The sequence below is a fragment of the Thermobia domestica genome, chromosome 11 (genome assembly GCF_964235325.1).
Source record: "Thermobia domestica chromosome 11, izTheDome1.hap1.1, whole genome shotgun sequence".
NCBI classification, from domain to species: Eukaryota; Metazoa; Arthropoda; class Insecta; order Zygentoma; family Lepismatidae; genus Thermobia; species Thermobia domestica.
Window position 1 is genome coordinate 236,168,982 of NC_137464.1, and position 26,840 is coordinate 236,195,821.

At 37.4% G+C, this 26,840-nt stretch overlaps 1 protein-coding gene across 1 annotated transcript in view; it reads left to right on the forward strand.

Annotated features, from left to right (window-relative positions):
• Atg18a (Autophagy-related 18a) overlaps positions 1-26,840 on the forward strand; it is a gene marked incomplete in the record, with an annotated part of 93,234 nt that overhangs the window by 20,045 nt on the left and 46,349 nt on the right. Inside the window, 4 exon segments of the mRNA XM_081731816.1 lie at positions 714-880; positions 8,094-8,288; positions 19,719-19,990; positions 26,778-26,840. Of these exon segments, the coding sequence (XP_081587942.1) occupies positions 714-880; positions 8,094-8,288; positions 19,719-19,990; positions 26,778-26,840 (697 nt within the window).

The following is a 26,840-nucleotide window of genomic DNA, read 5'->3' on the forward strand; positions in this document are numbered from 1 at the left end:
GGCTAGGGAGGGGGGGGCTGTGTGTCAAAGATAAAGCCTCTTGAAATTTGCCTTTTTGTGATTTTGGACAGCCCTAGCTCTGACACTGCACTTTTCCCCACAGGTCCATATAAACTTTCTATCTTATTTTAATGTGAGGAATCGCCTCTTAGAGATTGTCGGTTTAGTTCATTAACACTCTGTGTATGTATATATAAATAAACATATATAAACAGACTTCATACAAATTATACATTGGAAGCGAAGTTCAAGAACTGCGAAAGAAATGTTTAGTCACTTCCGGCAGGATTAGAATGAAGAAATTTGGCATGATTATAGCCTTCCTCGACTAAACCACAGGAAAATTGCCAAAAGTGAATATTGTTAGTTTTTATAGGGATCTAAAAGAGGGATGAAGAAATTCCCATGCTATTTAAATGGACGTTTTCTTGGGATACAAAATGTCACCTTTTAGTTAGTTGAAATAGGAAAAAGGAACTTGAAGCTCGGTAGAATTGTGGGCTTAAGAGGTGCAAGGTCATAGGCAAAGCAAATGCGGGAGTCTGGAGGCCAAAGGCTAGTCTCTCTATTAAAACTGGAAGTGATAGAAATGTACCCCTTTCGGTTTCAGTCTTTATGTAGGAAATATCACTCCATATGAACCAAACTCCTTTACGTGGTGTACACATGACACTTTTTTTAAAAAATAAAAAACTCTTTTTATTATTTTTCAGATTCAGAAGACATATGTATTGTGGAGCGACTGTTCAGTAGTAGCCTGGTTGCCGTGGTCAGCCTTTCGTCCCCCAGGAAATTGAAAGTATGTCATTTTAAGAAAGGGACTGAAATATGCAACTACAGTTATTCCAACACAATTCTGGCTGTGAAACTTAATAGAGCGGTAAGTGCGTAATAGAAGTTCATGTGAATTGCTTATAAAAAAAGACATATAGAATTAGAGGTAGATATTATGCTAAATATTGCATTAAACTTCAATATACGTATATTTCTTCAATATATGTGTATTTAATTGCTGAAATTTTCAATAGGAACTCCCATCTTCATCATCGGTGATTGTGTTTTCTCGAAATATTTTACTGCCATTTCAATCACATCTCATGCTGTTAATTATAGTAAAATAACTTTAAGGATATAAGCATACTTACCACTTACATTATTAAAGAAAGAAAATGTAATTACTTGACTGAGTTTAAATGGAGCTCAACATGTCGTTTCGAACATTACATCAAGGAAGTTCCAGTTTGGTGCGTGTGCATCAATTTGGTTTTAGGTTGTTCAAGTAGTTTCAGGTTGATTGCATTTGTTACTTCAAACTTTCAAGGGAAACGTACAATGTTATTTTAAACACCCTGTATTTTTATATGTAAATACAAAATCTGTATCTGCTACAGACCGTCCATTGTGGTAGTTATATTTTTATTTCCTTTAGAATGTTACTGGTAAGTGGACTATACCGGTCAAGTTCTTATCGTATAATTACGCCACGAGATCTGATTGAGACAACGGTAATAGTCCTTCCCGCTGGTCTAATTGCTAGCATGTGCGCCTTTGGTGCACGTGTTCACGGGTTCGATTCCCGGTAGGAGAGCACAAAGAGATTACTTTGAGAATTACTCACTTTAATCATCCGTCTCCTTTAGCCTAACTAAAGGAGACACGGCGGCTGGCGAAACTGCTACAATAACAAACAAGTTACAATGTTACAGTGTCTGATGAAGCCAATATGTTCCGTTAGTTGGCGAAACTGTTACACATTGATTATTTTTAAATAAACGTTCCTTTCTTCAGTGATTTTGTATTTCTAGTCTGAGTTTTTATGTAAACAAAAACCTGTTGTCTGGACTTTTTAACTACTTTCTTATGTCCAACCGCTGTCAGTTGCCTAGACTTGTTTTAGGGCATTGCAGAATTATAGAATAAATATCACTTACCCCATTTTGCACTCAGAGCGCTAAAAATATCAATTGAATCATTGTTTGAAGGTTTTAAAGACACCTATGTACAATATTCACTCTTAAAGACTTAAACATTCGTTCCTATAATTAAAGTCTTATCTCAGTTGATTTGAACTTGAAAACTCTTGTTCCTTGTTTTATGATAAGGTTATTAGTACATTAAATTAGCATTAATATTAGGGCTACGTACACTCATGTCCAAAATTATTGTCGCATGTCTATAAATATGTTGTCGTAGGAATATAACTTGATAACGAATTCACCCGGTATTTCTTATAATATTACTATGTGTATAATCGGCAAAGACATGTATGTGGCAAATTTCATGTCAAAAGAGCAGTAAATAAGAACAATAAAACGAAAATAAAACTTTCTTGTCCATTTAGCAACATTTTGTTTTACGCATTCTAATTTTCGTATTTATAATTCTTTTCATATGAAATTTACCACAAATATACATTTCCCGAATACACACATAGTATCAGTATTAAAAGTACTCTGCAAAATCATTATCGAATTATATTCTTACAAGAAGACAGTTATAGATATGCGACAATCATTTTGGACATGAGTGTACATATATTGTTATATAGTAAAATAATTAAAGCAGCATATAACTATTGGGGAAGGTAGTAGACGATTAGTATTAATTACTTAGTACTTAGATTACTTAGTACTAATACGAAGTACTTAGTATTGTTTAAGTTTACGTAATATTCATAAATTGCCACTGTTGAAATGCAAAAATAATAGTGTATGAAGACCGTTGTGTGAGAAAGGACTTAAGCCAGTGTACCCTTAAGGATGAGTGTTCGACTGTTACACTTGAGATATTAGAGGAAAGATTGACAAGGAACATTACTAAATGAGCAATTTAAGTTGAAACATATCAATTTTACAGTTAGAGAAGTTGGTATATTTTATCCGGTTATTAGGAGATTACATTGGAAGGAAGCTTTTTTAACAGTTTAATAAATAGATTTTACTAATCAGTCGCCAGCAACATTGCATATTCACCTTCAGAAATTTTCGGAATATATTTTCCGACTTGCGTATAAGAAGAACGACTTACCTTGTGGTTCGTGCTTGTTGCTCTAATTGAATATTTCTTTCCTCTCTGGGAACAATCTCAGCTCTCCGTTTTATTATTGCATCACCAGATGATTCGTTGTTAACTTGAATAAGTGTCTTCTTCAAATTACGAGTTGTCTCCATTTCGAACATACTGACAAAAAAAGTTACACATAATATGAATACATCGTTTTACTGGAGACTTACAGTGCTTGGGTAGATAATTCCTGGAAAAGAGGGGTATGGGAGAGCTGAGGTAACATTAAAAAACTAACCTTATGACGTATGGAATTCGGAACCTCAATGCCGCATTCAGAGAGTTTTCCCTTGACTTCTGTCTTTAGTGAGCTGGGCCCAGTTTCTATTTCATATTCCTGTTTCTGCAAGATCCATCTTAATATTGTCCTCCCATCTGCGCGTAAGTCTTCCCAATCGTTATTTTGCTGATTGAGGCCCCAGTTTAAATTTTGAAAGCGTTACTTCTTTCTTCTGTTCTGGCTACATGGCATTCAGACTTAATGACTTTAACATTGTTAGGTAAACGATATAAATTATGTAGTTCCTCGTTATGAAGTTTCCACCAATACCCATTCTCGTTCTTGGGCCCGGGAAATTTGTCTCAAGATTTACTTTCAGTCTGCATTCTTATCTCAAAGTAATCGACCACGTTTTCCAACCATACAACACAACAGGCATAATTATCGTTTTATATAAATTTTAAGCTTCAAATTCCTCGGCAGAATTCACGAAGGCAAATAGCTTGGACGATTAACACGAACGCTGGTTCCAGGCTATATTTAATTTATTCGTGAAATGCTTTTGCTCTGTTAATGTAGATTCTAGTTATTTAAAAGTGTCTACTTTATCGAAAGTATTGCTTGTTATTTTAACATATCCACAGTTTGCAGTATTATGATTATGGTGAATATCCATGTACAGTAGAATCAGATAATTCGAGCCTAAACGATTGGTTGTGCTGTACAGCAATGAATATAGGCCTGTTTACTTATTGTACTGTACCTTACGCCTTTAATATTGTACGAATAGTATTACCATCTTTTAGTATAAACTATTATCCGATCCCCGATTATACATGATTAATCAGATCCACATTAGCCCAAATAATCGGGGCTCTACTATATTTAGTTCTTTCTGCCTTACCTTCCAAATCCCTACCCCTACATGGATTTAATAAAGCTCTGCATTTCTTTCTATTGTCCTTATATCATCTATCAGATTGACCCCATCAGTATAAACTAGAACCTGGTGATGCCATTCAGCTCTAGGTCCTGGTTCTGTCTTCAATTTTTTCTTAGCGTATTCCAAAAATGATATAAAAAACTAACTTTTTTACGTAGTAATTCATATTGTATTCAATAAAGCTAATTCTGTGGCCATTTTTTAACCTTTTCTCGATCCGTCTACAGACTGTGTTTTAATATCTTACAGATAATTTGACTTGTAATTCTGTCATGCCTTACCATATGCAAGGGCGCCGATTTCTCTGTACATTTGGGGGGTCCATTCAGATGCAGAAGGTATATATATATATATATATATATATATATGATGATTTTAAGACAAATTGCACTCAAATTATGCCAAATATTGTATATTCAAAAACACAATAGGGGTCCCACATGAGTTTTGATCCCCCCCCCCCCGGATCGGCACCCTTGACCATATGATAGCTGGAGTAAACCTAATAATACATGGATCTCAATTAATATTAATTTCAGCCAAAACTGCCATTTGGCTTGAATAAAGTTGCCAATAAGTATATTTTCACGATTAGATATAAATCTCCATTTAATATTGAAAAACAGTGTACTTAATATAAGAAATAATTATGTGACACCTGTCGTCATTGTGCTTTACATATTGGTGTAACAAAAAGTAACGTCGGGGCTTCCGGGCTTCTAGAATTGAAGAACATATAAAAGATTCCAATGATCAGAATTTATCTGATTGGGCTTGTCAAAAAACATTTGGGTATATCCAACCACAATGTTAAGGATATCAAAATATCCATCTAACAGCTTCATCAATAGAAACGCGTATGAATTAGTACCAAAAGATCTAAATTAGATCTAGATAAAGGGAATTTAGATAAAAATTGGGATAGTGTAATTTATTTATTTATTTATTTATTTATTTATGGTTACATATAGATCACAACAGGTATATTACCTAATGATAGTGACCTAGTCAGTTTGTACATAGTTAGAGCATGCAAGAATTCACTTATATAATTGCAAATACACATTTATAGATATGACCATTTTAATTAATGAATCTTCAATAGGATTTCACAATAGTTCTTAGAGAACGGTCATTTATATTAAATATGTCAAGTTCAGGATTACTTTCAGCATAGGAGTTAAAAATATAACACATTCTCCTAATAGGTGACATGTATAGGGTATTTGTTCTAGCAGTAGGTAAATGAAAAGTAATATTTCTAGGACGCGTGCGTTTACATGGAACATGTAATTCTAACTGGGATAGTAAATACTCTGAGTCTATATTATTTTGCAATAATTTCATTAAGAAAATCAAAAGTTGGGTGGTACGTCTATCTTCGAGAGATGAGATATCGTGCTTACGAAGGAGGTCGGTATATTTTTCGAATTTTGGATATAGTCCCGTTTCCTTATAAGTTAAGTACCTCACAAAACGAGATTGAATCGCTTCAAGACGTGTTTTGTTTTTCTGACTGTTGGGATGCCATATAATTGAAGAGTACTCAAGTTTGGATCTAACGTAACTATTGAACAGGGTTTTAAGAACATTAGTATTTGAAAAGTCAAAGCCAAGTCTGATTACGAAGCCGAGGTTTCTGTAGGCTTCACTAACAATGCGATTGATATGCTTGTTGAAGGAAAAGTTGGAGCTAATAGTGACCCCTAAATCAGTTACAGTGTCCACTCTTTGTACAGGAGTGTTGTTTATACTGTAATTAAATTTGAGATTATTAGTTTTCTTAGTGAATGTAATAACGTTACATTTTTTAATGTTAAGATTAAGTTTGTTCGATATACACCAAGTATGTAGTGCGCTTAGATCTTCTTGTAGTGCGAGAGCATCGGAGGGCTGGGAAATTCTTCGATAGAGTTTTACATCATCAGCAAATAATAATTTAGTACAATTTGGTAGCACATTTGGGAGATCATTTATAAAGATTAAGAATAATAATGGACCAGGTTTGAGCCCTGAGGGACCCCTGACGTTACAATGAAACTTGGAGTTGTTATATTTTTATAAATTATATGTTGTCTGCGATGAAAGAGGTATGACATTAGGAATTGTCTAGCTTCGAGAGTGAAGTTGAATGAAATAAGCTTGTTCAATAAAATATCATGATCCAGTGTATCAAAAGCTTTACTGAAATCCGTATATATTGCATCAACTTGATTTCAATTGATGCTCCGCAATGAAGTGTATGAATTCAACGAGATTAGTTGTTGTAGATCTCTTCGGCAGAAAACCATGCTGATATGAAGATATTAAAGGACGAATATGGTTAAAGATTCTTTGATAAACTATAGATTCAAATATCTTAGCTGGGGCAGATATTAAGGCAATGGGCCGATAATTTTGAACGTCATGGTTGTCGCAGTTGCTTTTTGGTATTGGTAAAATATTCGAAACTTTTCACTTAGATGGGAACAGGGATGACGATAGCGATTTATTAAATATAGCTAGTAGTGGATATTTTAGGATTTCAGCGCATCCTTTTATTACATATGGAGGTACATCGTCCGGGCCAGGGGAGCTTCTAGGCTTGAGATTTTTAATTGCATTTTCTACTTCGGTCAGATGTATGGGGTGAAAATTTAGGTTGTCAATTATTTCAGAAGTTTCAAGATTTGAAGTGTTTTGTATGTCATAGGTAGGTGATGAGTTGCTGACGATTTTTTGAAAGTGCTGTTTAAAAGCATTTGCAATTTCTAGGTTATCTTTTAAAATATTGTTTTCAAATCGAAGAGTATTATGATCTGATTTTCTAGTTTTGTTTTTTACATACGACCAGAAAGCTTTTGGATTTTCTAGTATATTTTGTTCACAGTCGTGTACATAGTTTTTATAAGCTTCGTTAATTTCTCTATTAAGGCAAGCTCTAATACTACAAAATTTTTCGTGATGATATTCTGAAAAAACTCCACGTTTCCATTTTTTATGGTGGTATTTCTTTCTTTTCACAAGTTTAATTATATTTCTAGTGAACCATATGGGATAGTTACGAGAATATCTTTTTGATGGAACACATTTGTCAAAGATTGAGTATAAAATGTTATAGAACTCTTCTACCGCTAGATCTACATTAGCACAATCATTTACCCGTTTCCAGTCAGCACGCGAAAGTTCATTATACAAGTCAAAAAAATTTGCTTTGGAAAAATTATAACGCGGTTTTATTTCAGAAGTTGAAGATTTAGGCTGATGTGCCTGTCTAAATTCTATTAAGAGGGAAGGATGGTGAGGGTCTTCTGGAACTAAGGGGGGCTGTTCGTGAGAAACAGTGGCATTAGAGATATTGGTAATGCACAGTTTCGCTCCAAAATTTAAGGTACTGTGGTATATATCACACGTTGCTTTTTTGAGAAAGCAAGTGCTCAAAGGTCTGTAGTTCTGAGAATGCAACTGGACTTGGGGAAATATGAAGTGCCAATTGACTTTGGTTAATATTCTATGGATGCTTATTGGACGGCAAATGCTCATTCTTGTTCTTTTAATTTATATTTTTTGTTTTTCTTTTGAACAAGGTAATTATCGGTATGTGAATTCTTCCTAGACAGTTATTGTATATTATTTTTTTATGAACTAATTTTTGTGCATTTAATATTAACTTGTTAGATATGTCAGTTCTTGGCATGATTTTTTTAAAAAAATAATTTACATCGTAGCACGTTAAGGAAGCAATAGCGTTCTTGATATTGTGCCACTAGATAAATATATAGATGTATAGCACTAATGATACACAACCATAAGAATAACAGTTTTATTACAGTATCTGTTGTTTCGTTTGTAAAATTGCTAATGCTTGTGTTTCTTTCTCCATTACAGCGCCTTGTGGTATGCCTAGAAGAGTCACTGTATATTCACAATATTCGGGATATGAAGGTGCTGCATACAATAAGAGATACACCACCTAATCCTACAGGCTTATGTACTCTTTCCATAAATAGTGACAATTGTTATCTTGCTTATCCAGGGTCCAATACCATTGGAGAGGTTCAAATCTTCGACGCTATGAACCTTGTAAGTAATTTTTAAGAGCAAATGGCGTATTCTATTTGAAAAGTTATAAACGTAGCGTTTCAGACATGTCTAGCTGCCGAGATTACTGTTTTAAGCGGTCGCGGGTTTCAATTCCCGGTGGGAGCACTCGGTCGAAAAAGCGTATAAGGCTTTTTCAGGCCAGCCATCCTGAATGCGGTTTTCCTCATTCACACCAGTGGTACCTAACTTATAGGTCCCAGGCCGCTTCCTTCCTTCCCAAATCCTTTCTTCCTTCCCTTTTCCCGGATAGTGTGCTCTTCGAGGGACGTCATCCCTCATACGTGACCGGCTAAATAGCCATAGATGCCGAAAGCCCAGAAAGCTAAAATCCTAATCTTACTACTGTTTTAATTCAAATATTAACGCCTTGTTAATACAAACCTAACCCTTGATTAATACTTTTGACATAAAATAGACATCATGAAGGGGAGGAGAAGGAAGTACTCTCAGCTCTGTAGTAGAATTTATTATTTCCTAGATACGAGGGTCAGTTAGAAAGTTAGTTGCACTGCGTAAAAAAAAAAAAAAAAAAAAAAAAAAATAGAAATTTTATAATAACTTTATTTGTATCGTAAAATTACATTCACAATCTAAGTTTCAACATAATTACCTCCGTTATTTAAGCATTTGTCGAGGCATGGTACAAGTTTTTGTATGCCTTCTGCAGAGAAATCTGAAGGCATTCTTGGGCTGCACACTATCATGAGAAATACCCAGATAATTTGCGATTTCGTCTGTTGTTACGCGTCTGTTTGCAAAAATGCGTCCATTCACGCGAGCAGCGATTTCCGGATTTCTCGCAGTAGATGGTCTTCCCTTGAGCTCAGCATCGTCAATATCTGTACGTACCTTATCAAACATGTTGCATCACTTCACGACAGCTTGATGTGACATTGCATTTTCACCATGCATGCAACTGCCGACTAATTTCAGTGCAGTCACACCTTTTCGTCCACAAAAAACGACTTACTACACGCATTTCCAATTTGGATGCCATTTGCAACTGTCGAAACATGTTTACGACCGATTATCAGAATATCTTCACTTGCCTCGTGAAAGCTGCTACGTCACACGATACAACTACATGTCTGCAGTGTTGCCACACAGTGTCATCAAAATAGCCTTTGACCGAAAATATTTACGAAGGAGTGCAACTAACTTTCTGACTGACCCACGTATTTTGACTTTCTTTAAAGTTTTTCTCCGTTTTGATGAATGAAATTTCCTTTCGTTCTGTAAACCCCGTTTAAATTTTAAAACCTTTGTGTCTTAAACTTTATATAGTTTCAGGCAATTTCTAAACATTGTTTAAAATAATGAGCACTTCACGTACGCAAAATACTAAACAGTAGAAATTTATCATCCCCAGTCTTCAGTAATCTGGCAGAGAGTGTCATAGAAAAGTGTAATAAGGTTACACTTCCCCTAGCGGTGTAACTTCCAAAATCACAGAGGAGTTGTCTTGGATTTGTTAACATTGCAAGACACATTTAGATCATACATGCAAGCCCTATTTTTTCTGTAAGAAGAATAAGAAGAAACCAAATCACATCAAACAAATAAGCTATAGAAGAACAAGATGTGGATCTTGAATTATGCAGGGTTCCCACGCCCCTGGAAAACCCTGGAAATTGAAATTACCCTGGAATGTCCTGGAATATCCTTGAATTTCTTTGCAGTCCTGGAAAAATCCTGGAAAAGTGAAAGTTTTTCAATTTCTTAACTAGTTGCAATTACATGCAATAGAATGCGAACGAAAGCAGTCCTGAGAAATAAAAATTGCGAGACCTAGGACATTTCCCTCTCAGTGCCGCATTCTAAGGCGACTGAGTAAACGGAAACGCACAGTATACACCATGTTTGGTGTAATACATTTTCGCTCTGTGGAGAGATGTGTTCATTAGAGATTCCTGTGCTTAGTATATCGATTTAAAAACATTACTGTTTTGTTTCTCGTATCATGTTTTTGACCTTTTTGTGTAGTCGAAGTAACAACTAATCAACGTCACATCTTAATCTGCAATGACATTGTATAAAAGCGAGAGTGCATTAGACTAAACATTGTGTATACTATGCGTTTACGGTTCTCAACCGCTCGTGGAAACTATTCAAAGGCGTGCTATCGCCTTCAGAGCAATATCCATTACGAAGGAAGGAAGGAAAGAGAAGTGTCCAGTTAGTTCTCTGGCGATCTTTGATAGATTGTGCTTTGTTCATGTGGTTGAATAATAGCGATACTTTTCTTGTTATTTTACTTAACGATTAGACAAAAAAAAAAAAAAAGCCTAAAGGTAAAAATGAAATCTTTGAGTTTTACGTCCCACCGTTATGCCGGTTAGGCTAAAGGAGACGGTGATGATGAGAGATGAGTGAAATGGTGGAATGAAGAAAGTGGGAGGAAACGGGAGAACCCCGAGAAAACCCACGAGCACGGTGTTTGTCCACCACAAAGTTCACTTGGCGGAAGCTGGGATCGAACCCGGGACCCCAAGTACCAGAGGTGAACGCTCTACCACAGCCACCGCGCCCCCCGGCCTAAAGGTAAATCCACGTTCAGTGAAACTTGGCTGAAGAAAAAAGAATATAAAGAGTGGCTGACTGTGGGTCCGGACAAGTACAGTGCAAAATATGTGCTTTGCTCAAAAGTGTTCGATGTTTGCAACATGGGTGAGGCTGCCATTCGAAGTCATGCAGCGGGAAAGAAACATTTGGCTTTGACAAACAACCGAAACAGCACAGTGCAGAATTTTTTTCAGCCGAAAACTACTGTAGATAATGAACGGAAAGAAGTTAGTAAAGCCGATTTGCTATCCACCAATGGATCACCAACCATTCAGGTGACACGCAACGATTGTTTGGGAGCTTAAGTACTTTGGACAATGAAAGTCGTGACATCGCATTACTCGTACAATTCTTGTCAAAACATTTCGAGTCTTTTTACCTCTGTGTTCCCCGCCAATGATGTGGCGAAACTAAGTGTTCATATTTAAGTGTGTTTGGTTTGGCGCCATATTTCAAAAATTCCTTCAAGATTACGTGTCTGCGCAGCCAAGTTACGTTCTGCTTTTTGATGAAACTTTGAGCTCAATGACAGCTATGAAACGGATAGATATCCACGTTCGCATTTGGGATATTAACAACAGGGTAAGTAGATGTTACTGAAAATTTTAGTGTTAAGTTCTAAATACAAGAACCAATTTGTTATTAAATACTCGCATCATTCTAAGTGCATTGGAAGTTTCATCGTTTGTTGCAGGAACAGTTACTACAGACTTCAGGAGTGCATTTGTTAGATGTGGGAAGCTGTGAGCTCCACATTGTACATAATTCTGTAAAAGAAGGAATGAACAAAACAGGTTGGCATTTGTTGGAACTTTTCAGTAGTTTGCAGTTGTTTTCAAGATTCCCCTGCTAGAAGGGAGGATTACATGAAAATGACTGACTCACATGTGATCCCACTGAAACACTGTGGGCACCATTGGGTGGAAAATTTGCCCGTTGCCGAGAGAGTACTACAGATGCAGGAAGAGTTAAAACTATTTATTGATGAATGCAGTAAAACGTCAAATACCCCGAACTCAGTTTCTTTTAAAACCATCAAGTCCTACTTTCAGTATCCACTGACAACAGCAAAGCTCCATTTTTTCATATCAGTCACATAGAACATTGGCAATTTCTTGACAGTGTATCAGGTGGACAAGCCAATGATCTTTTCTTCTGTGATGATCTTTATAATTTAGTGCGAAATATAATAAGAAGTTTTATTCTGAATAATAAAGTTGAAAGCATTGGTAATATTCCACAGCTACTGAAATTAGACATACAAGATTCTGCAAATTACGCTCATCCAAAAAAACATGCCAGAATTCAAGATTCAATGCAGGTCTTTTCTTGTCTGCATTGCAAAAAAGATATTGGAAAGTCGCCTATCAAATACCCACTAGCACGTGCCATACAATATTTGAATCCCAAATTAATGGGAATTGATAAACCGAGATGTCAGAAAATGATGACGAGCTTATTAAAGACATTGGCAGACTTAAATAGAATAGAGGGCGGAATGTCTTCTTGCGATGATATGCTGAAGGAGTACAGAGATTTTCTTGATGCTGTTTTCCTTCCAAACAACGGTGTATATAAGGAATTCGATCATATTTCAGGCAAAGAAAGTGTTGATGCTTTCCTGTATAGAAAAGTTGGTTCGTCAGGAAAATACAATAAGTTGTGGTTGCAGATGATGAAGCCAGTTCTTCTCATCACATGGGCAAGCCACAGTTGAAAGAGGATTTTCTGTTAATAAGGAAATTGAAATCGAAAATCTTCAGCAGAAGTCATTCCAAGCGCAAAGAATAATATGTGACCACGTCAGTTATGTTGGTGGTGTAACAAAAGTAGATATTTCGAAGGAACTCTTAGCTTCTGCATCAAGTGTTCGTAGTAAGTACCAGTTATTCATAGAAAAACAGAAGAAGGAGAAGGCAAAGAAAGAGTCACCACAAAAAAGAAAAAAAAAGTTGCTGATGCTGTTCAAGAGCTGAAGAACAAAAGGATTCGGTTACAAGATAACAGATGAACTACAGAAATCTGGTGACAAATACGCCAAAAAAGCGGAACAGTGCGGCAGTTTGACTTTCATTGCAAAATCAAACAGCATGGGAAGATCTGCAAAACAAAAAGAAGAAGAAGTGAAAAGTGTGGTGAAGGAGCTAAGTGAAAAGGAGATGATGTTAAAACTCAGTTAATCTGCCATAGCGATATGTTGGTCTAAAGATTAACAGTAAAGTAATGATATTCTCCTGAACTGCATATTATAACTTCAGAATAGGTATATTTTGTCAGAAATACCTTGGAATTTTTATGTGATATCCCTGGAAAATTTGCCTGAGTATACTGGAAAACCCCTGGAAAATCCTGAAATTTATTTTTGCCAGTTGCGTGGGAACCCTGATTATGTATATCCTGAAATTAAATGAATTCAGCATTCAAGAAATCGATAGTTTTTAGTTGAAATAATGTGTTTTTATTATTAATTAATTAATTAATTAATTTTAATCGTTATATCTCTATATCCTGACCTCTGTGCGTCGAAAATAATAGAATTGAAATTCGTTCATCATAGATTAACATAGAGGTAAGGTATCAACATAGGTTAGGTTGTCGTCAAAGGCTAATAGAGATCCTTCAAAGGTCATATCTGATCTATTATGAATCTTTGTTAGGAAAGGTTCCGAAGGAGAGATTCGTGGGTGGGAACGTCGAGATATCGAAAACTTGAAGCAAAGGCATTTGAAATTCTGAGAATGTGCCAATCGAAATTATGAGTTTGTGTTAATAGGTATCCATGGATAATCTAATTTACTGTTCAAAGATAAATTACTGTGTCTGCATAGTTGAAAATTAACGAATAGACAGCGCATTAGTTGAGTATGATAGAAACACTGAAAGGTATGTTGTAGCACTAACAAAAGTGTGATGTTACAATTTTACCAAAATATTAAGTTTTGAGCTTTTAACAATACAAGCTAAGAAGTTTATGCACTGAAACTAGTCTGAAATCAAATGAAAGTAAAAATTAAATTCAAAGAACGAATAAGTGGCCTAGAACCGAATCTGGGTCTTCGGTTTAGCATGCCGGTACGTTAATTACTACACAATTCATCTCATTGCTCTGACCAGCCACACATTCTCACTGGAGGTGGGTCCTTAGCCATTCACACTACATGGACTGTACTATAATGACTTGCATTTCTTTTTGCTTGAACAAATCCATGTCTGAAGGGAAATTTATAAATAATATAATTAAGAAGGAGTAAAGAAAAGAAAATTTGGACGTTTCTTCCATTTCACCTAAAAGATAATATTTTTAACTGTTTACAGTAATTGCTAATTTTCAACTTTTCTAAGTAGATGTAGATTAAAAAATAAAGGTTAGGAAAAAGTAAAGATTTTTCATTTTGCCATTGTGGTAGACACCGTATTAATAGTAACCCTTTCAAGATGGACGTAGCATATGAAGACAGATACCCCTTTACATGTCCTTGAAGAGTTAAAAATGGCGAAACAAAATACTAATTACTTCTTCTGACATTACTAGACATAGTTTTAAGTAAAGGAAAGTTGTTATTCTGCACATATTATACTCATTCCTTTTCTTGCAGTTTTTTAAAACTAGAATTACCATCTGATGTTATCACACAAAATGTTAATTTTTATTGAATTTTTAGATATCGGATACAGTTTATTTATTTATTTTTTTTTATTTGTAAATTTATTTCATGCGCAGTCATCATCAATAGTATATATTAGTATATATAGTATATATATATTTGGTCTAGGAATTAATTCGTGCGGTTGGTACGCACACATTGAAGCTGTAGTACAAACACAAAATACATAAATACCTTAAGAAAAATATTGTCCATCACTAGCCACCACTTTCGCTTATCTGTCAGGCAATGTACGGATTCCGTGGCGAAAGAAGTCCTCATCCTTGGAAGCGATCCAGTCAGAGACCCATATTTCGATATCTTCTGAAGAAGTAAACCGCTGTCCAATCAAATCGTTGTTCATGCAATCGAACAAGTAGTAGTCCGAAGGAGCAACGTCTGGTGAATACGGCGGGTGGGGTAAAACTTCCCATCCGACATTTTCTAAATAGGTTTTGACCGGTTTTGCGACATGTGGGCGAGCGTTATCATGTTGAACAATAAGTTTATCATGTCTGTTCTCCCATTCTGGTCGTGTTCTGGCCAGAGCTTGCTTCAAACGCATTAATTGTCGTCGATAACGTTCTCCATTCATAGTTTCACCCGATTGCAGCAGCTCATAGTACACCACACCTTTCATATCCCACCATATGCACAGCATAACCTTTGCACAGTGAATATCTCGTTTTGGTTGTGATGGACCTGGTTTCACCCAGGCCTTTTTTCGATTTAGGGTTCTCGTAATGGATCCACTTCTCATCACCCGTAATAATTCGATGCAGAAACCCCTTTCTGCTCTGTCGTTGAAGCAGCAATTCGCATATGGTTTTTCGTCTTTCAACGTCTCTGTCTTTCAATTCATGTGGAACCCAATGTGACATCTTTTGAATCATTCCCATGGCTTTCAAGCGTTTGGAGACTGTTGTTTGATCAACGCCTAATGCTGCTGCAAGTTGTTCCTGCGTTTGACACGAATCCTGCTCGAGCAATGCTGTCAATTCTTCGTCTTGAAATTTTTTTGGCTGTCCAGCTCGCTCTTGGTCTGCCAAGCCGAAATCACCACTTCCAAACCGTGCAAACCACTTCTGACACGTTCGCTCAGCTAGAGCATGGTCACCATACACTTCCACCAAAATACGATGACTTTCAGTCGCACTTTTCTGCATGTTAAAGTAATGCAGCAGGACACCCCGCAAAAACACTTTATCAGGCACAAATTGCGCCATGTTCACTTAACTACAAACTGATGTTGTTGACGCTTTAATCCACTGCCCTATACTACGAATGATACGCGATGACAGGGGTTTGCAACACATGTGTGGATACACGGAACTGTGGGACGCTCCGTTCGTTGCGCCATCTCTTGTCCACCCGCACGAATTAATTCCTAGACCAAATACTAATACTAGGTATATACTACATATACTAGGTATATATATAATATACCTAGTTATTCATAAATACTGTCACAAGTTTGAATGTGAATAACAGAGCGAGTATTAACACCAAGACAATTTATTTTGGTCATGTTTTACATTGATATGTTGTACACCTGACGCACGAATCATTTTTCGAAATGTCCCCCCCTTGGCCTTGATGCAGGCACGAAGTCTGTCCGGCCACTGGTCAATGGCATTACGCACCACTTCCATGGGAAATTTGTTCACTGCTCGGGTCAAGGATTGTTTCAGACTGTCGACAGATGGATGCCGTTTGCCTGAAGGACTGCCCAAAGCTTGTAGTCCAACGGGTTAAGGTCCGGGCTGCTAGAAGGCCAATCAGCGGTAGAAATGAATTCGGGGACTTCCGTGCCAGCCAGTCCTGGGTTGTTTTCGCTTTGTGGCTTGGAGCGGAATCCTGCTGGAAGGTCCACCTTTCTCCAGGGAACATGGTACAGTGGTTTCACTATAGGTGTTAGCACTGTGTCCTGGTACACCTTGACAGATGTTTTAACACCTTGTTCGCAAAAATGCAGCTGGGTTGTGACTAAGTAGCTCACTCCCCACCAAACCATCACTGAGGCAGGATGATGTGCCCTCTGAACCCTTGGAGCTGCCTCAGCAGCTGCAATAGGCGACGTGACATACACATGGTCATTTTGGGCGTTGTAGGCCTGCTCAATTGTGAACACCTTTTCGTGAGTGAACAGAATCTTTCTGTGCAGATTGTTGGCGTACCGCCGCAACAGTCTCTTTGATTTAAGGACCCTCTGCGAAATTATGTTTGGGTCAGACAGTGACCAGTCCGCCTCTTATACGGCCGTAGATGTAGGTCACTCCTGAGCACACGAGACATAGAATTTCTTTTGATGTTCCTCTCAGCAGCCATCACACTTTGTGTTCGAACAGGATTTCTTCGAATTCTTCCTGCGACTGCTTTCTGGACCAGCGGGGTTCGTACCGTTCGTGGTCTGCCATTCCTTGCGTGGTCAGCTGCCGTTCCAGTCTCGGTGTATCGCTGTATGGCGCCATACACGAATCTCTTGCTGATTTGTAACGGTTTCAGGAGGTTGAAAATCTCATCTGCTGTCTTCCCGACCTTGTGCAGTGCAATTACTGCTACACGATTTTCGTAATCGCCCCGCTCCATCAGAACTCAGTACAATATCAACGTATGTCATGAACAGTCAAGACACACACTACATGCATCTTCCGCTTTATACACAGATGGCAGCATTGTGCCACTCCGGATGCCTACAGTGCCACTCCAAATTTTGAGACAGTATTTATGATATAACTACGTATGTATATACATACCTACCTTTAATCTGCTCTTGGTTCCTGCATCGACATGGTAAGTCGAAGACCTGGGTTCGATTCACAGATCGATCGGAACATTTTTCACTCTTTGAATGTCATTGAATTGAATTTCCAGCACATAGGAGACATGATATGCGAGATACCGGTTGTTTCTTTCACCATTGGTGTGAAGCTCAAAAATTGTTGATTATAAAAGGCGACAATATTTCGCTTGTTGATGACAGGTTTATAATAAACAGAATATTACAATTCTTTTTTTTTTCTAAAGGATATCACAGTTTTATCCATAGGTATATTCGAAAACTTTCACAAGTGTGCAAGTAACTTTAGCAAATAAAATAAATTCCAGATAAATATTGTTTTCAAAAACAAATCTTAACATTTTTCGTGAGTGGTTGATTCATTTATATTGAGCCAAATTTGAATATTCCACTTACCTAGGAAATGCCGTATTTCCACAACTAATATGCAGTCTACCTTTAATGACTGGTGCCCGGCATCGGAGTTTCCATTACAGGAGACTGTGTTGTAACCCAATCATTTTACAGATTTTCCACTGGCCGGAGACTGTGCGGAATCGACAATGGGGTAGGCACCACTTGAGGAGGCCCAAAGCACAATAGTCCATTGGGCTGGCATTGGATGGACTCTTGACAAGGAAGGGAATTGCCACAATTCCAGTTTCCTTTTCAATACGACGATATAATTCCAATGATGTTTTCGGTGTGTGGCTGGAGCTTGTCTTGGTGCAGTTTAACCTGGTTCACGTTTTGTCGTACAATGCTGGAATTTCATAGTGGTACATTTCAGTCAGGATATGAGTCTGGAAGTACGCAGCATTGATTTTGACATTTCACTCCACCTTTCGAAAACGCAGTTGCTCCTGTACGAGATAACGGCCACGATTATGAACCCTTTGTGTGAAACACTTTGCGCACTGGCGGAAGAACATGCTTCGGCCCTTGGCATCAACAGGTCTGTGGTGCACGAACTTTACCACAGTGTGTGAAGTAAACCCACGCCTCATCGAGAGTAACAACAACTTCCACTGATCACCTACGAGATGAAGTTCATACAACATTCTGCAATTCGTTTTTCGCTCATTCACATGACGTAGTTTCAGGATGTCTACATTGCTCTTGCGAACGACCGGTGAATTGCGCAGTTAATTTTCACCTGCGATGTGCGGCATTTGCTGGCCATTGCAGAGTCTGTGCATGGATTTTTGGAGATTGCCATACATCAAACCATACGCAGTAGCGGCAGGATCCTCGTCAAGGAAGCTGGTTTCTAGGACTCCGTACCGCATATTTCCTACACGATCTGCGCGAAAATTACGCACTTTATATATTTCTGCGGTGCACGATTCCGTGAACTTAATGTTGGAAACTGCCAGAATAAACCCCTCCCAGAATCTGTTCAGTTTCAGTGGCATCCGAATACGCTCGACCACCTTTATTGCGTGATATTATGCTTGCCACGTAGTAATCTTACGGTGATGGGTTGCACATTGCCTTTGGCTTAGTTTAAGTGAATCCCTCTAGTATCGTCCCGCAATCAATGATTCATTTATCAGTGTTCAAATGCGCTTTAAACTATGGTTTCTGTCTCAAGAAATTACTAACCAAATATAATAGTTTTGTTTCTGGAGCTGGTAAAAAGACAGCTTTTATCCCCCCCCCCCCCCTTCTATGTTCAATCGTCAGAAGTTGAGTCGAGTTACTGGGCGAGGCTATATACGATGTCGTCTACAGCTTGACGTGAGATCCAAACAACATGAACTCCCGCCAGGAATCGAACTCGGGTCTCCCGTGCCGAGGACGCATACTCTAACCATATAGCCACAAGGGAGCTCTCAACTGTCAGAATGTTCTGTAATGTAGACAGGCGTTGTGCAAACACAGCATGAGTTGCGGTACAGTCCATGTGGTCTGAGTAGATGAGCAATAACTTCAGTAGTGACAATGTATGGCTGTCTTGGGCGTGGAATGGATAACGTAGTAGTTAACGCATCAGCACCGTAAGCCGGAGACCCGGATTCGATTCGCAGTCCAGTCGTGGATTTTTCAATCTTTGTATATCATCGCACAAAGGAATTTAGTAACACAAATCTACAATGTATCAAGCACCTATATGGTTGAGGTACTTATATGCAGAGCAATTGTAGAACTATTTTAGATCAGATGTAACGAATTCTAGAGTAGAAAGTATGAGATAATTGTGTTAAGAGCCAATATATCGACTGAGGTATGGTCATATAGAAACCTTTGTGGGCTTTGACGCTAAGAAGTTGTCTTAAGTGTAGTTTGTAAATGAAATCTAAACATAAGGAAAGACTTTTCACTCCTTTTTGTAGTTATGATAATACTTGTAATAGGTACTTTGTGTCATATTGATTTTTTCTTATGTCATTGATAGTAACTTACACGTGTTTTTGATTGCAGCAAGCCAAAACAATGATCCCGGCGCACGATAGTCCTTTAGCTGCGTTGGCATTTACTCCAACTGGTACAAAAGTAGCTACAGCGTCTGAAAAGGGAACAGTGATTCGAGTATTCAATGTTTTGGACGGTGGTAAATTATATGAATTTCGACGAGGAGTGAAACGTTGTGTGACCATCTGTAGCCTTGCATTTAGCATGGAGTCGACGTTTCTTTGTTGTTCTAGTAATACAGAGACTGTGCATATATTTAAACTTGAAGACCCAAAAGAAGTGTGAGTATTTTTTTTTACCATCGAAGCAAGAATTCATTGTTTGATTTATTTTTTATAATTGGATATGTTTCGAAACAATATGGAGAACACTATTAGTAGTAGAGTGAGAGTTATGAGGTAAGTAATTTTCTGGAATTTATTTAATTAACCCATTAGTGTATGTTATCCAAAAAGCCAGATGTCATGTTTGTAACTATCAAATTCATTATAACTACGCATTCATAACTCTTGCGGACAGAATATTGTTACGCAATCCTATAACAGTCCGGAGAGGGTGTTATGTTCTTAAAGACTCTGTAACTTCAGATTTACAGAGCAAATACTTCAAAGAACACTATTGTTATTGAAGATATAATAGCGTTTCAAATACATGACTGGTAAAAAAGTGTCGATTTGTATTCAACAACTGATACTGTTAACGAAAGAAACTAGTGCTAATTTTGTATGAAGAAAAAAAAAAGCTTTTTTTATTACAAAAATGTTGACAAGATATATTACTCCAAGTATTTCATGTGCACGTTATATTTTTTTTCTTTATGTTCGAATGGCGCCTTCTACCCGCTACAATGAAAATTTCAGGTAGGATTCTTTAGAGATGTTTGAAGAGTTGTAAATTTATCCTAAAATAACAAACTGTACACAAAAATTACCTCTAGGAAACTTCATGCACTAATGGGTTAAGATAGTTATTGATCATGTCAATTGGATCGAATACGCAAATTAAACGTGAATTTTGGTACTATTGGTACATAATAGAATCGAAGAGTATATAGAGAGGTTTTTTTTTTTATTAGTCATATTGGAAATACAATAGTCTTGACGTGCTAGGCTCCAGCAGTTTCTCAAATTGGCGATCTTCAAGCGCTTTTCTTTGGAAAGTTAATCTGGTTTATGCATTCAGTAGCGTTCATTTGGGTATGACGATAGCTCTTTGGGGGGGGGGGGGGGGGCACGGTGGCTCAATGTTGGAGCGCTTACCTCTGATGTAATGGCGTCCCTGGTTTGATCCCCGTCCAAGTAAGCTTGTGGTGGATAACATCGTTGTCCGTGGGTTTTCTCGGCGGTACTCCCGTTTCTTCTCCCGCGGCGGATTCTCATTCCAAAAATCCTTCCATCATCATTCACTTATCTTAGCCTAACGGGTGTAATAGTGGGACGTTAAGCCGAAATATTCAAAAAATGAAATTTTCGGCTAATTATGAATTGAAACAGGTCTCCAGCATACTTACAGATGCCTTAACTACAACTTTTAACAAGTTCTAGGGGGCGCGATGGCTCAATGGTAGAGCGTTCACCTCCGGTGCTTGGGGTCCGTGGTTCGATCCCAGCTCACGCCGTGTGAACTTTGTGTGGACAAACACCGTGCTCTTGGGTTTTCTCGGGATTCTCCCGTTTCCTCCTACTTTCTTCATTCCACCATTTCACTCATCTCTCATCGTCACCGTCTCCTTTAGCCTAACCGACATAACCGTGGGACGTAAAACTTTTATTTTCATTTTAACTAGTTCTACTCTCGACGACCTACATATTTTGGGTTTGAAATTGATGTTCTGTCGTACATCACGTGGGTTGGGCTGTACTGTAGTTAATATCTGTTGTGTCTAAACCTATTTACCATGTTTGAATAAAACAGCTAGTCGGTTGCATGTTTATGCAGTCACCAATCGGAAGGAAACTGTTAGGTTTCTTAGACCTAATTTTTTCCTGTAGGTGGCTGATATCTAGAATAAAAACGCATGATGGCTAATATGGTAGAAGATTAGGTAAATATTGGCTAACACATTGACACGGTAAGTCGGAAAACCTGCATTCAATGAGTGGCCCAGTCGCAGATTTTCAGTGTTGTAGTTCATTTGAACTTACACTGATACTAAAGTTTTAAGTGTAGAAAATATATATATATATATATATATAATTTTTCAAATTGATATTCTTAATACTCCGTGTATGTACATACTTGAAGTTAAGATCAAAAATCACGTCTTTTCCGGAAAAAATTAGGACGAAATTGTGTTCACTTTCACCACCGCTTTAGAGAAAAAATTAGTACATGATGTCTGCAGCATACTTTACAGGTTCAAATTATACTCGAACCATACATAATGTAAATAAATAAGTAACTGCATGCTCTCTCCGCTACCCACGTGGGTAGGTACAGTTACCGCGCTGACTTGAAACTAGCACTAAAAAAAGATACCGATTTTCATGTTCATTGATATTTTTAGTGTGAAGTTAATTAAAACAGAAAAGAAATAGATAAAATGTTTTGTCACGTGGCTTCTCATTGTTCTTTACTTCTTTTCTTGAATAATTGTAGCCTTCATCGTTGTTTTGAAAGGTGTCAGTTATATTTTTGGTGCGCGCAGTTCTACTTAAACTGTACTACAACTCCTGTTAAGCTTGGACAACCAAGTGTGTATTTTAAGTCGTTCATGAAGCTGCCTGGGTAGCGTAGTGGTTAACGTATCGGTACTTTAAATAGTACACCCAGGTTCGATTCCTGGTCCAGTCGTAGTTTTTTCACTTTATGCATATCTTGAATTAGCACCTCTAGATGAGTTGATGTGATACGAAATAGGATATTTCTTCCATTTATCGAATGTAATGCAACCTTTAAAGGTGTAATGTATGTAATGTAGCACCGACTTGAAAAGTGATAGAACGTTGGGCACTTCAGAGAGCACTCGGGCAGCATTATGATTAACGCAACAGTACATAAGGCCAGAGACAGGTTTAATTCTCGATTCAGTCGTTGATCTTTTCCGCTTTTTGCATGTATATCACTGTCCAATTATTCGCTTTTCATCTAGGATAATTTGTAGTATGAGCACCTTGACCACGTTCTCAAACTGTAAAATCGGAGACCTTAACAAAACGTAGTCAGATTTGAATTTCAATGTGTTACTTGTTATCTCTTTTCAACATTCTCATGGTAATAGTTATATGTTAGAAAATCGGTTGTTAACAATACAACATAAAATAATACTGGCATTAATAGTGTAACAGCGTTTAACGCTATCTGCTTTGCCCAATTTAATGCAAATTATAAATGAGAAATGAACGATACAGTGAAAACTCTCAGTAACTGATTGAGACATTGATGGGACATTATTATTTGTCCATTACAGAGAGGATACACATGTTTTGGTATTTACAGCTTATGTGGTAGTTGTATGCAGGACTAGCATGATTTATAGAGAGATGTCAGTGATAAGGATTACTAGTAGATACTTCAAGTTTCGATCGAAATACCCGCCTTTACCAATTTTTTTGTTTGCGCCCACACAACAACAGAACGCATTTTATGCTTTGTGCTGTGGAATATATATATGTATCTTGGATAGGTGGGTGGGAATTAACTCCCTGTTAAAAGTTGTTTATAGCTTTTTTAAAATATTTAACCAGTTTTCGTGAAACAAAAAGCTGTTATGCATTACAAAATTTCCACATAAGCACCACCATTATCCATGTATGGACCCACAGCTTTCGTGGATGTCATGCCACACTACACTTTGACATTTGGGCAATGTTGTTTTTTTTTCCAACAACCGCCCTCAGATTCTTTTCTGCCCAATAACAATTCTACCGGTTAACAAATCCCTCGATATGAAACATGGCTTCATCTGACCACAGGACATTACCGAAAAGATTGGACCAGTCTTCATACCAAGCAAGCATTATCTCCCCATACTTGAACCGATGATCATAGTCTTCCGGTGGTGATTCCTGGTAGTAATGTGGTTTCCGTGGTCGAAAATTTAACTCTTCCTTCAGAACAGTTTAGATTGTGTGTCGGGTTAAACCTTCTTCGCGAGTTGCCTGTCTTCGTGATATCTGAGGACTTCGAGTGAATATTTCCTGAACCACCTGTATTTTCCTCCGTCCTGGATATTGAGAGGTTATCGCGTCCCCTAATATCTGCTACGGAACCTGTTTCCAGTAGCAGTTGGGAATTCCTTATGATCTTTGCATCTTCCGAGGCACGAAGTCCTTTCACGCTCCATCACCATCTCTGTACTTCTACTACGGACTGTCATTCTTCGTATTGGGATGCCAGCTGAGCCCGCTCACGCAGTTAAACGTTACCCAATCGTCCGCCACTGATACCTGCAGTGACATAAAATTGTAAGGAACAAAATGTTTCTTGTTTCATGAAAAATGGTTAAGTATTAAAAATGTTTAGTGCAATTTTCAATAAAGAGTTAATTATCGTCTACGATGTATATATGTGTCTTAATATAGTAAATGTTAGTTTTGCATAATACGTTGCACAAGGAGAGATTTAATATTTCTAAGTTCGCCAGAGATTTGAACAAAATCGTAGACTCACATTGGGGGCCTTGGTGACCCTGGTGACCACATTCATGATTTATACATTGTTGGAAAGCTTATGGAACACAGATTCCAGCGAGGTAACATTTGTGCAATCCCCCTCCTATTCGTAGAAGAAGTAACAAAATAAGTCTTAAATATGAAAATAAATAGAATTTAGGAGGCTGTGGTAACCCTTTCAGTCACTCTACAAGCTAGACAAAACGATGCTAATGTGTGGGCAACATACTTGTGACAATAATATAAAAAATGGTATAAAAGATAATACAAAAGAAGAACGTAATGAGTTCTTTTTGTAGGAAATATTCTCAAAAAATGTTACGCGTAGGAGAAAAATTCATTGACTTTGACATTTGCCCTCTCCTCCCCACACCATAGCACCACGTTATATGCACATTTTGCTGCACATATGCACAGCGACAAGAATTATGCTTCTAGACCAATTCAGTTAAAATATCTCTTGTCTTATATAGAACCGCCTTGAAAATAAATGTAATTTACGTCAAAGAACTGAGACTTAGAAAATTTACTAATTTCACCCCTCTCCCTTATCCCCCCCATATAAGCAACAAGTATACATACAGAGTATTACCATGTAGTGGACTACTTCATTGCTTCACATACCAGTTGTTATGAGTGTACCCCCAAGAAGGGGAAATGCCCTCCAAAATCCTGATTAAAAAAAATACCCTCCCCCTCCGCTATGGTCCCTCCCATATTCATAAAATGGTTATCGGCGGAAAGCACCATCCCTCAGAAATACATTGATACTAAAATTATTTTCCTAGCTTAATTAGGAGCTGAGCTATTGAGATTCAAAGCCTTAACGCAGCAGTTGTGTCAATGGGCATTTAAAGTTTAAACCCCGAAACTTCCGTTTCGTGCCCTACTGATACAGGCTAATATCGAAATACTCGATAAATGGAGGGAAAATTCCCCTTCTGTAAAGAAACAGAAGTATCTATGGGGATGTGTTTATAGGCGTGTATTACGTTTGTGTGATACATATATATAAATAATATATTTATGTCTCTTTAAAAAGTCCCTTAATTCGCTTACTAACTGTAATTAAAAGTACAAATAAGAATGTACAAAATTATTATTATATTATGAAATACTGAAACTGTAGGTAGAGCTAACTAATAACGGCGGTTTATGAATTTCCTGGGGGGGAAAAGTCTTTAATAGTAGTCTGCCGTGTAATTCTATGGACAATAGTTTCTGATAGAAATTTGCTTGTAACTGCTGGTGTCTTGAACGGATCAACTGAAGATTTATTTTGAAACTGCAGAAAGTATTTTATGTGCTGAGAATAATTCATATCCGTTATTAAGAGGTTACTAAATTGTTGGGAGAAAAGAAAGATTGTCTGTGTCCGTTATCGGAGAGTATCCGTAAAAGGGAAACTTCTTTCGCATGATAATATAAATTTGCCGGTTAAAAAAAAGTATATATATATATATATATATATGGCGCCCACTGATAACAGAGCGCTATTCTTTAGGTCAAAATAAACCGGGGCCTCCTTCAGCCGCTATAGAGAATAAAAAGTTTCACTATGTGGTAACGTCGCATATTAACTTAGAACCATTAGCATTGCTCTACGAATCTATAAAACAGTTGCTAATAAGTGGTGCTAGTGTGTATATGTATCGACTTTAACTGCTATCTGGAAAGAATCGATGTAGCTATTTGTGGATTAATATATGAGCTGAGCTGAGAACTCTATGGTTCTTTATGTACGACGGTGCTACATAGTGCAATTCGTGTCTATAGACGAGGACCCAAAAGGGGCATAATTCTATATATTTTTTGCTTTATTTTTAGTTTCAGAATAGTGCTCTGTCGTCCGTGGGCGCCATTTTTAAAACACCATATATATATATATATATATCAGACGAATAGATTTTTTGAAAGAGATCCTTATTTTACGTGAGGTAATCATGAAAATCTGAGCAAGAATGATGAAAATATGTTTCCAGTTTGAACACTGCTTTTAATATTTCCATATTAAATTGGGTTTCTCCTTCTGTTTAGCTAGTACACATTCATTAAACTAAAGACGTTATATAAGCATTTGTTAAGGAATACACAAAATAAACATTTTCAGATATTGTCAAGAACGCTGTGTTGATCTTGGCGATTTTGAAATATTTAAGTTTCTCACGCGAAGTGACTTTAAAAAATGGGACATTTAGATGTCCCGAATAATTTTCTTGTACAGCGGAACGCTGAGAGTATCCCTACATCTGGTTCTGGTTATCCTGAGCATGGAGCTTTCCTTTACACATATACAAATAGGAATTGAGAATTTATGTAATGTGTATTCTGTTTATAGTGCAAGTAAAATAGTCAACATTTGGTTAATAGTCATGATAGTATAGCAATTTAATACAGATTACGTATGTTGCTTTTATTATTCTGTTGTTTGTGATCATACTATTTTCTTTAGCAGCAGTCGACAAGCCCCGGAAGAAAACCAAGGCTGGATGGGCTACTTGACCAAGGCAGTATCGGC